At 36.8% G+C, this 12,317-nt stretch overlaps 1 protein-coding gene across 4 annotated transcripts in view; it reads right to left on the bottom strand.

Moving 5' to 3' along the window:
- The window catches only part of PPARGC1A (PPARG coactivator 1 alpha), an 804,378-nt gene that overhangs the window by 3,649 nt on the left and 788,412 nt on the right, over positions 1 to 12,317 (bottom strand). For 3 of the 4 annotated variants that reach the window (XM_004375139.2, XM_004375137.2, XM_004375138.2), the window contains 2 exons: positions 4,598 to 4,719; positions 4,101 to 4,252 (listed from right to left, as the gene is read on the bottom strand). In XM_004375139.2, coding sequence (XP_004375196.1) covers positions 4,101 to 4,252; positions 4,598 to 4,719 — 274 coding nt within the window. The remainder of the gene's footprint in view (positions 1 to 4,100; positions 4,253 to 4,597; positions 4,720 to 12,317) is intronic. The other variant, XM_023730245.1, reaches the window with a different exon arrangement.

The following is a 12,317-nucleotide window of genomic DNA, read 5'->3' as shown; positions in this document are numbered from 1 at the left end:
TTAATAAATAAATAAAATAATTATTTAAAAAATAAATTGCCAGTAAATAATGATATTGCTTTAATAGAAATAAATCATTTCCCAATTATATTTCTAGCACCTAGAAAACTAATGGCACAAAGTAGGTGATCAATTAAAATTGTTGATTAATTAACCTTGATTTGGGATCTAGGTTTATGTAAATTTGTGTTATATATTTATGATGTTGATAAGCAAATTAATTTCTTTGAGTTAGTAAAGAATTTGGTGAACATGGCATTTATTTCATTTTTGTCATATTTGTTCAAGTTCTACACCATAACTAATTCCTGATCAAAACTATTATTTTTTTATACCAACCAATTTCCCTCTTTTCTTGTCCTGTAGTCTGAGTTTTCTTTGTCCTTCCCCTTTAAGACGTTCATCAAGGTCTGTCAGAAAGATTCATTTGCTTATAAGACAGTAAATATAAAGGCACATAGGCTACAGATTCGTGTTGTTGTTAGTTGCCATTCAACTGGCTTCAACTCATGGTGACCTTATGCGTAACGGAAGGAAATGCTGCCCGCCCTGCACCATCTTCATGATCATTGACAGATTTATAGAAAACAGGATTTAAATCCTGGCTTCACCACAGCAGCTTTAAACAAGTCACTTTAAATTCTGAGTCTCGTTGGTAACACTGGCTTCTGGAATCATTATGTTTGGCTTTAATACCATTGTAGCTATCCATTAACTAGACTCAATAGTTGAGAAACAGGATGTGTGAGCTAAATTAATTTGCGGGAGCAACTATAAGAAAGAATTAAAAAAAAAAAGATTGAATTTGTCTAAAATGATAGGTTCCTTTTTTTCTTGGTAAAACTAAAGTATCCTGAGCCTCTTTCTCTAATTATGTAAAGAGTTTTAGTATCTTAGGTCAGTATCCAGACCATGAATTCTCATGAAACAAAAATTGAAGAAGATGGGATTCAAATTTTACAAATATCTTCCAAAACATGTTTTGACTTTAATTTCTTTCCAACTTTCTTAATATTTGTGTCTATTTTAAGTACAATTAATTAAAACACTATAGTTGTTAAATGTTCTCATGAATTAGGTTCTGGTTTATTGAAATTAATCTGTATAACTTAATTCTTGCTTTACTCAACACACATGGCAGATCCCAATCCCTCTAAGAGTCCAGTATATTGTCGTGCTCACCATATTCTGTGACCATACCCTGAAACAATTAACTTGAACTCTTCAGGGATCAAAGACAAGACATATGTGTGAATTTTGTTCAGTTCCAAAACCGGCCTCTAATGTTGGTTCTACCATTTTGAAAACAACATTAAATTCCTAAATTCTCATTATCATCATTAATTAGAATCATTTGTTGTTGTTGTTAGTTGCCATCAGGTTGGCTCCGACTCAAGACAACCCCATGTATAACAGACTGAAACGTTGCCTGGTCCTTCACCAACTTCATGATTGTTGATATGTCTGAGTCCATTGTTACAGACATTGTGTCAATCCATTTCATGGAGAGTTTCCCTTGCCTTTGCTGGCCCTCCACTTTACCAAACATGATATCCTTCTACAAGGTTCTGTCCCTCCTTATGATGTGTCCAGAGTAAATGAGCTGAAGTCTTGCACAATATTCTGTGATCCACAGGGTTTTCACTGGCTAATTTTTGGAAGTAAATTGCCAGACCTTTCTTCCTAGTCTTTCTTAGTCTGAAAGCTTCACTGAAGCCTGTCTACTGTGGGTGATCCTGTTGGTATTTGAAATACTGGTGGCATAGCTCTTAGCATCATAGCAACACACAAGCTACCACAGTACGACAAGCTGACAGACAGGTGGTGGGAATATAATTATAGCTACCACAGCTTCAAAAATATTTATTTAATCTTAGCAACAACATTATAAGGTATATTAAGATTATCCTCATTTTACAAATGAAGAACCAGAAGTGGGGCGGGGGCTGGGGGGGTGGGAGGGGAGAGCGGTCAGTGACTTGGCCAAGGTCAGAAGCTAAGCATATTTCAAATCAGGGCTGCGGAATTCTTAAACTAGGACTCTTTTTGACTACACCATGCCTACGTTCATAAAAACTACCCCTTATGCAATTGTAAAGCTTAAGGGAATTGGAAAAACTCATGCTACTACAATGCACACCAAATACACTTTTCAGAAAATATCGAGCTAGCTTAGCAACGGCATAGTTTCTATTGCTGCTGGCTAGGCAGGGAGATAACAAGAGGGGAAGCATTCTTCTTAGAAATATTTCAGGGAGGCTCCAGTTCAATTTGGAAATACCATCCAATCCTCCCTCTACCAGTGATGAATCGTGATCTAAAGGCCCCTCTAGGTAGCTTATTTTAAACTCTAGATGTTTTGAGAGACTAGAAACACCCTGGCCTTCATCACTGAAGAAAATAAGTCAAATCAACTCAAGACTTTAATCTGTCTTGACTGTTTTTATCAGCCAACATTTGAACAAATGACTTGCCACCTTTTGTATTTTCATCCCTAGGCCTCTATCTCTCTAACAGTCAGCTGCCTCTCCCCTGCCTTACACTATCTATTTAACTTGTGAAGTGAATTATAGCATATTCCCTCTGAAAAATGCATACCACCTATATCAATTACTCTAGGGAGATATCACTTCATTGGAAGGGAGAAAAAATAAAAAAAATCCCTGTATTTGGTATTCATTCTTTCCTTTATAGCAAGCCAAAGCAAGTGCCAACAGATTTCTAACAACGCTGAGAAATAGATTTATCTATTAATCACATGATGATTATAAATTCATTTAAACAATTACGCCACAGCCACGATATATTTGCCACTTTCCTGCCTTCATTCCTTCCTCAAAGAATGTAAAGGCTTATAATATGCATTACATAAGGAATGATGTGCTAAAAGAATGAAATTAAATTTGGAAAGGAAGTTAAGATGTTCATTGTAGCATTATTTATAATATCTAAAAATTGAAAACGGAATAAATGCTCAGCTATAATGGAATGACTAAATGTAATGGTATTAGTCACCCAACAGAACACTGTGCAACCAATAAAATATTTTGATTATTAATTTTAATCCTGCAAATCACAGGGGGAAATGCATTTATATAATATTAAGTGAGGAAAGAAAGAAGAATTTAAAAATTATGTAGATAATATGATCTCAACTTTAAGACACTGGATATTCTGAGACAAAATACTGGAAGGCAAATCATTCAATTGGTAACAGTGGGTATCATCACTGAGTAACAGTCTGATAGGTGATTTTGCTGTTCTTCATCACATATTTTTATATTTTCCAAAGTTTGCCCTTTGAGTCTGCACAAATAGCAAAAAGGACTACCTATGTAACCATCAGTTTCTTTATCTGTAAAATGGTGATGATAATAATACCCACCTCCTAGGATTGTTCTGGTAATTAAATGAAAAAAAAAAAAGTTTGCAAATCTTCTGGCACTGTGCCCAGCATACGCAAGCATTCAAAAAATGACAAGGCTTCTATTTTTTATTTTTGCCTTTTGTTTCAAAGTAAGAAAGTATAGGGTGATTTATATGAAGTTTTATTTTTTCCCTCTCAAAATGCAGTGCATAGAAAAGGAAATATTTCTAAGAGATTGTAAAATAATGAGGGAATAAAGAATAAGGCTTTCACGTATTTTGTTCCATGAAACGATGATGCTATGATCCTTACAAAAGGATTCAGGGTAAGCAGGGAACACATAAGCAGATTACAAACACATACACTCAGGCAAATGCACACATACCACGCACACACACACACACACAAACATATGCACACAGAATACCCCCCACACATGCATACGTGAAACATGATCATACCACAGACACCCACAAAACAAACAAACAAAAACAGTGCAGAATTTCAGCACCTGGGCAGACAGTACAAAAAATTTACTTCAGTCCTTTGTTGCCAAAACCTAAGCTTCTCACTTCTGAAACTGTCTCATACATTAAAAATAAAATCTGTATTCAAATATTCCCTCCAGTAAAGTAAAGTGATGGTCCGACCCAAGGTGCCGACAGATTATACTTGCCCCCATTTTGACCTCTATGTTATGGATTCCTCATTCCATGTACAATACAATCCATACCTAGGTCTGCATAGTTAGACTTGAAAAATTGCTTGCGTCCACAAAAGTACAGCTCGAAGTCAGTTTCATTCGACCTGCGCAAAGTATATCCATTTTCAAGAGCAGCAAAAGCATCACAGGTATAACGGTAGGTAATGAAACCATAGCTGTCTCTGCAATGGACAAAAAGGAAAAGTCCAAAGCTGGTTAAAAAACATTAGCATATATGACTGTAACCCTTTCTACTGTGGGGGACTTTGAGAGTGCCAACATCTGAACCACTGCATCCATTTATCTGTGTGATTGTCCTGTCAAGCAGCTAAATACTTATTTCTGGGACAGCAAATCTCAACTACAAACATTAATAAATAGGGATGAAAGAAAATAAATAAGGTTTTGAACTCAACATGTCATCTTTCAAAGCACTTACATTGGCAACTGCCATCCCAGTAATCTTATGGCCATAATTTTTTACATACGTCAACTTCTAAACAAGAAATAATCTCGAAGATTCTCACCCATCATCCCGCAGATTTACTGTGCACTCCTCTATTTCACCAAAAACTTCAAAACGGTCCCTCAGTTCTGTCCGTGTTGTGTCAGATCTGATTTTACCAACATAAATCACACGGCGTTCTTCCTGTGAGGGGAAAGTAAGGGGAGACTTTCGCTAGTTCTGGAGATAGAAGTTGAGTCTCTAGAAGCATTCATAAAGATACAATCATGCACAGTAAGGACTCACAGAGCATGACAATTAGAGCAAAACATATGCCAAAGCTGAATGAGAGACTACGCTTAAATCAAATTTTACTTTCAATTTATCCATGTCAATCTCTTCTCTCACACACACACACTCCACTGCACCTCTTCTCTCTTCCACCTTTTCAGTCTGTCTCTTGTTCTTCCCCACATGAACTTTTATGCATTACAAAGAAGTGTGTGCAACGATGATCTTTTTTTTTTTTTATCACTGAATAGCTGAACAATAACTTAAATAATTTAATACTTATGACTTGATGATAATACTTCAAAATGGCTAAGAAACTGACCTGGCTTGCAAAGATGTTTCTCATTAACTCAAAACTCTAATAATGAGATGTACAGGTACATATTGACAACTTAAAATGTAAACTCTTAAAATATTAAAAAAAAAAAAAAAAAAAAAAGCAAACAACCCATTGCCTTTTAGTTAATTCCGACTTATAGGGACCCTATAGGACAGAGTAGAACTACCCCATAGGGTTTCCGAGGAGCAGCAGGTGCATTCAAACTGCCAACCTTTTGGTTAGCAGCCTAACGCTTAACCACTACACCACCAGGGCTCCTCTTAAACTCTAGTATGAATAAAAATCATCTGAGGCACTTTATCAAATTATTGGGGCTTATCCCAGCTGTACTCAAAAACGATTTTATAGCGTAGGGTTCAATGATCTACATTTTTAATATGCACATCCAGTGATTCCGATGATGCAGATGGTCTAAAGAAAATAAGTTGAGAAATACTGCCTTAAAATATAAGCCATTTTAAGCCACGGTTCTCAGACAAATAAGAGGAAATAAAAGGGACTATAAATGAAACTTTGCCAATGAATCTAGTCTGATTTCAAGAACAGACTGGAAAGGCAGGGCCTAATTTTCCAAAAAGGAGTCAATAAGAGCATAATCTGAAAGTCATCAGCAATGTATAACCTATAAAATATGGGGAGAATATTTTATGGCCTGAGGACGAATTTCTTTTTTTAAAAAACAAGAATGCGTTCTTAGTGTAAGAAGCAATCCTATATCTGTTGTTCAAAGCAGAGAAAGCCAAAGGTAATGATAAACTCTCAAAACTGAGAATTTTTTTTTTTTTTTAAGAATAAAGAGTTCATATGAAGAATATGCTACTAAGGATGAAGAACAATGAAATGAATTTAAGATTGCAGATTTGATTTAGATTGAAACAAAGGGAAAAACAACAGGACTAAGGTACAGTTTCAGGAGGTCCAAAGGGATAACACGCTTGGCTGGTAACCAAAAGCCTGGAGTTTCAGGTACACCCAAAAATGCTTCGGAAGAAATGCCTGTGACTTACTTTAGAAAAATCAGCCATTGGAAACCCTACAGAGCAATTCTACTCTGACACACATGGGGTCACCATGAGTCTAAATTGACTCAATGGCAACTGGTTAAAATACAGATTTAGCTTGTCTAATAATTTTCTCTGGATGTAAAAAAAAGTCCTCTGGCTTGAATGCTGGAAAAGTAATTTAGTTTTAAGGCAAAGAGATGTCCTACAGAATTTACTGAATGCCTTTCCTTTTCACATGTCCGGTATTTAGCAAAGCACCTGACCAAGAATGGGTACTCGATGAACATTTGTACAACACAACTGAACAATTCGAAGACTCTGTAATATCTTCCTAGGAGATGTGATCATCGGGCCTCATCTTCTTTTACCATATGTAGCACTCATATTCTTTCTATTTTCATCAGGGTACTTCGTCTGAGCTTCAGACTCAAATAACCAATTATCTACCTGGCATCACAGCTTGGATGTCCTGTAAGCACCTCAAACTAGACAAGCATGACCCAAGCTGAAGTGTCCAGGTTCGCATTCTCCGCTGCTGTTCTTTCTCCAGTGTTCTTAAAAATCAGTGAAGTTAACACCTTCTTGCCAGTTTTCCAGGACAGAAATCTGAGTGCAACCCTCGACTCTTCCCTCTAGGTTACCTCCACATATCCAATCATTACTTAAGTCTTGTTGGTTTTATCTCCTAAATTTCTCTCTAGGCTGCCTCCTTTATTCCATCTCTTCTAAACCAAGCTGCTTGCATCACTTTCTGGACTGGTATACGAGACTCTTAACTTGGATCCCAGGGTCTGTGTTTACTCTCCTCCAATCCATTCTTTTACTGCAGTCAGAATAGTTTTTGCTAAGAGGATAGAATCTGATCATGTCATTTATCTTCTAAAACATTCCAATGGCTTCCCATTGCTTTAAGTAAAGACCCAAATCATTAAAAGGGCCTGCAAGGCCCTGCACTGTCTGGCCCTGTCTTCATCACTGGCTTAATCTCCCACATCCTATTCTTTCCTTTACTCTATTTCCCAAACATACTGAGCTTCTACCAGTTCCCAGGATATGCTATGCTCCTTCCTTCCCCAAGTTTTTGCACAGCTATCCCTCGCTACCTGGAACATTCTTCCCACACTGCCCCCCAACCCCTTCCACAAACTTGCTAAAAAAACTATTGCTCTTGAGTTGATTCTGACTCATGCTGACCCTATTGGACAAAGTAGAACTGTCCCATAGGGTTCCCAAGGTTATAACCTTTATGGAAGCAGACTGCCACATCTTTCTCCACGGAGTGGCTGGTGGGTTCAAACTGCCAAGCCCTGCACGACCAGGGCTCCTTCTGCCACAAACACCAATCTTAAATTAAGCTCAACAATCATTTCCTTCCCAAGACTTAAGATGAGGCCAGGCTTCCAACTAGCTGCTTTTACGGAACATTCTATTTCCCCTTTATAGTTCTATGCCCAATTGTAATTAAACAATTGATAAGCTTATTCATTGTTTCATGGCTGTCTCCCTACTTCAATGAAAGCTTCATGAAAGCAGAGATAATACCTGTCCAATTTGCTACTCTCTTCTGAGGGTTTTACTGGGTTTCTGAAACAACGAGTTTATAAATGCTGGTTAAAAAATCAATCAATCAATTAATCATTGTAACATTTACCCTTTACCCATATTTACATCAAAGATGCCTAAGTGTGGTCCTTACTCTCTGAGACTCTCCAAGACAATGAACAATGAAAATCAGGCTTGAATGCTTTATCATAGGACCTCCCCCAGGTAGCTCTGCTAAGTAAATTGACAAGAGTTTCTATGATTCGTGTTTAAAGGCTGAAGTGTAAGAAATGTGCAGTAGCATGTTTGCAGGGCTCTCACTTCTATATATCACCTCTGGAAATCAGAGGTGGACTCCGCTGAGACATTTGGTAAAACATAATTCTTCTGACAACAGCTGTTGAGCCGAAGTAACTGGCCAGATGAAATACAGCCAACAGAATAGGCTGCATGATTCGCATCCATGTACATTGTATGTCTCAATTGAAGGCTGTCATTGGGTTGCTCCAGAGCACCCAGCACATTGTGGAGGTCAATAAATATAAATCGGATGCTGAGGCTCACCCTGAAGCAGCATTGCACACTTCAGCAGGGGAATCAGAACACTGCATTCCATTCTGTTTACTCATCCAGCTCTAGCCAAACAGTCGAATATGATGGGACTGTTATCTAAATTTCCTGGCGCCTGCTTGCATGGGTGTTATGGATTTTTTTAAATGATCCTGTTAGGAAGTTTACTACTGTATAGAGCAAAAGGATGGAGAAGTGCAGAAAAGAGGGAAAGAAATGGAACCATCACAAAGAAATTGCTCAACTACCATTATGGGAATACACACAGCCTATCTATTCAAGGAAATTTGAAGTTAAAGCTAAAATCGACCATATGTATGCCCATATGCAGACATAATGGGAAAATCTCTGAGTTGCTGCTTTACAGAAAGTTGCATGCAACAATGACCTCACAAAGAAGATAAACCAGAGGACCTTTTATAATGGAAACTGATACATTCTGCAATAAAAAGAACACAATCTAGAGGGGAGAAACAGGAATCCAAAAGGCTGGTCCATGGTCACTTAAACTACCTATCTGCCCATTATCTTCTATGAAACACAGGAATGGGGCCATGCCTGTGCTACCCTACAAAGATCAGAGCTTGAATATGTATTGAAATCCTCATTTGGGCAAATCACTAACGTCCTAGGTTTTCCCAGTGCTGTAGTGAAAATAAAAGGTATCTGAAGGTCTAAAAAACAAAGACCAAACTCCTTCCAAGATTGGCCAAAATGTCGAGAAAAGAATAGATTATTTTTAACATGCTGCAGTTTTATTAGACAGATGAATAGATTTCATATCTTTAAAAAACCTTAACATTTGCAGCCAATTTTTCAAGACATTAATTTCTAAACAGGACATGAAAGGAAAAGAAGTCAAAATGCCTAATAACATTTGCAACTTCTTAAAGGCTGAGGGACACTCTAAACCTTTGGAAAAAGCTCCTTGAAAAACGATTTTCAGACAAGTTTTCACTATCGAGGAGGAAGGAGCATTTATCAAATATCTTTCAGCTTCAATATTCACAAAAGTTAGTGTGCTGATGGAGTGGATAATAAAATCGAGGATTTAGTTGCATTAACAGGTATAGTAAAACATCATTATATCAAAACATGGGGGATAAATAAAGAAAAAAACTGACTGAATTAACTGATTTTGCATTATCAAACTCTTTATATCAAAAAGACTATAGCGCCTCCCAGTTAGCTGGGAAAAACATACAACAGTTGAATCTCACCAAACAATAAGCTACTCCTGATAAAAGAGGTTTGGCTAAGAAAAGAAGAAAAGTAGCAAGGAAACTAAGGTTTATTAAACTGTAATGTGTCCAAACCATGGGAGAAAAATGTGCCATTCTGCTTCCGAAAAGATTTACAGCCTTGGAAACCCCAGGGGGCAGTCTCCCTCCATCCTGTAGGGTCACCATGAGTCAGAATTGACTTGATGGCAGTGAGTTTGGTTTTGGGTTGGAATGTGTCCAAAAAATCAGCCATTCTAAACCTCATGGAGCACACTTCTGACACACATGGGGTCTCCATGAGTTGGAGTTGACTCAATGACAACTGATTTTTGGTGATATAATATGTGTCAAGAACTGTGTTTGATGTTTTTTTGTTTGTTTGTTTTAATAGGTTATCTCACTAATATGCCCTGTAATGCTAGGGAACAACAGGAAAAGAAGAAAATAAAAACTAATTTAATTCAGATTTTGGCTCTCAGAACTTTTTTTCTAAATTTCCATTTCAAAGTAATTTTAAAATTCTTCCTCCAGTGCTAAGAAAACTGCATATTAACTTTGGCACAAGAGATTTCTGTTCAATTCCAGATTAACTGCAACCTGACTTCTTCAAAAATTCCAAGGAAATTACAACTCCCAAAGATGAGGTGAATGAGTAATCCCATGCCCTTTCTAGAGTAACAGTGTAGCTAGAAGCTCTCATTAAAAGAAAAACGCAAGAAAAGTGGATGGCCTTGGAAAGATATGAATGGACAGAAAGAAATGCCAAAACTCTGACAAAATGCTAAAAAACAGTTTTACTTTTCTTGCTTTTAATATTGATTGCACTCACTTATTTCAGTGCCTACTACTCTCAAGAGATACAATCACTTTAGAGCATTCAGTTTTCCAAAGTTATCCCCTTCCAAGTATCACTGAGTATTCCTATTTAGTGTCTAAGGCTGGATAAATGTAAGCAAATACAGGTTAGGTATTTAAGAGCTAAGATGCAAATAAACACACTGATAAGTCAGAAAACAGGAAAACTATAGATTGAGAGTATGCCTAACTACTTTTGATAAAACTGAAAATTTTCTAAATGATGTGCTTTGATTCATAATAGAACCTATATTCACCCATGTGAAATTTCTCTTGAAAAAAGACTTGAATATAAAATTATTTTATTCTCTTCAAAAAGATAACTATGAGAAATGATAGAACTCTTTTTGTTGTTGTTTTTTTTTTTTTTTTTCCCCCATTTGGAAGAAACTTATAATTATCTGTGACAATGCACTGTTCCTGGCTCTGAGCTGCATACTGACCAGCAGAGAAGAGAAATGAAATGGCACAGTCATTGCCCAGCTCTCTGGCTTGGGTTTGAAGCGCTGAACCACATCATCATATCTAGATTTGCCCTCTAAATTAACATCCGATTATCATGTTTTCTGGCAGAAAACTGTACAGATTGCAAATGGAGTTGGACTTAGAACTCCACAAGAAATTAGAGCAGTGACAGTTTAAACATTAAATACTAAACTCTGGCTTTCAGAATCCCAGTAAAACCTGAATTATTTCTAGCTTATGAGACTGAGAAAGGCAGAGAGTGAATTGGTTTTTGAGAACGAGTTTAGATGGGAATTGGAAGAAAATAGCAATGGAAACAATGGCAGTAGTCAACCACAATATATAGTAATAACTAATTATGTGTTCTCTTAACTCCCTGGCTTGGTGCACTCAAGTTGGGCAGGATTAAGCATTTTAGAGGTAAAAGCACTGAAAAGTTTACAGACTCCCCCAGACCCACCTCCTTCTTATGAGATGCAAAATAAAAGCAATAAAAACCACAAAACAAGAGAAGCAAAGACTAACAGTCATTAAATAATTTTAAGATTTATTTTTTAAACATTATTATTATTTTTGGAAGGCTTTGTTTTGTACAGAGCCCTGGTAGCACAGTGGTTAAGAGCTATGGCTGCTAACCAAAAGATCAGCAGTTTGAATCCATCAGCCACTCCTTGGAAACCCTGTGGGGCAGTTCTACTCTGTCCTATGGGGTTTTTATGAGTGGAATCAACTCCACAGAAACCGGTTTGGTTTTTTTTTTTTTTTTTTTTTTTTGGTTTGGTCTCCTTTGTACTGCTTTGCTGATACTCGAAGTACATGATTGATTTGACTAATGGATGATCCAGCATTGCACCCAAGAAATTCCAAACGTAATGTGTTACTTATTCATTACTTTAAGGGTGTCTCAAAAATCTGAGTGGCAATCACCTACCTGCCCAACTTAGGTGGACTATCCTAGCTTCCATGGCTGTTTCATGAACGGCTTTTCAAGCTAATTTAGTCAAACAAGTCAGAAATCATTGCATGTACCCCAGTGCCCAAGTCCATAAAAATACAGTTTGCCAATGCATTGTGGCACAAGAAAGCAGGCTGTTTTGAGAAAGGAAATTAATCAGAATCTCTTCCTGTGGGAAAACTCACTCAGTAGTTTCACTATGTCTTCAAGACAGATTTCAAAATCTCTAGCATGACTTACAGAACCCTCCAGGATCTGGTATCTACCAAGTTCTCCAGAATTATTTCTTGTCCTCTAATATGCCTTATTCTTTTCCACAGACTTGGTATGAGCTACGCTCTGTCTAGAACAGCAATGTTCAATAAAAATATAATGCAGCTTATGTAATTTTAAATTTTCTAATAGCTACATCAAGAAAAGTAATAAGAAACAGATAACATTAATTTTAATAATATACTTTATGTAACTCATTGTATCCAAAATATTGTCATTTCAACTTGTAATAGATATATAAAATATTAATAAGATATTAACATTCTTATTTTGTAGTAAATCTT

This window comes from Trichechus manatus, unplaced genomic scaffold, assembly GCF_000243295.1.
Source record: "Trichechus manatus latirostris isolate Lorelei unplaced genomic scaffold, TriManLat1.0 scaffold00034, whole genome shotgun sequence".
Classification (NCBI taxonomy): Eukaryota; Metazoa; Chordata; class Mammalia; order Sirenia; family Trichechidae; genus Trichechus; species Trichechus manatus.
Note: the sequence above shows the minus strand (reverse complement) of the source record. Positions and strands in the feature narration are given on the sequence as shown.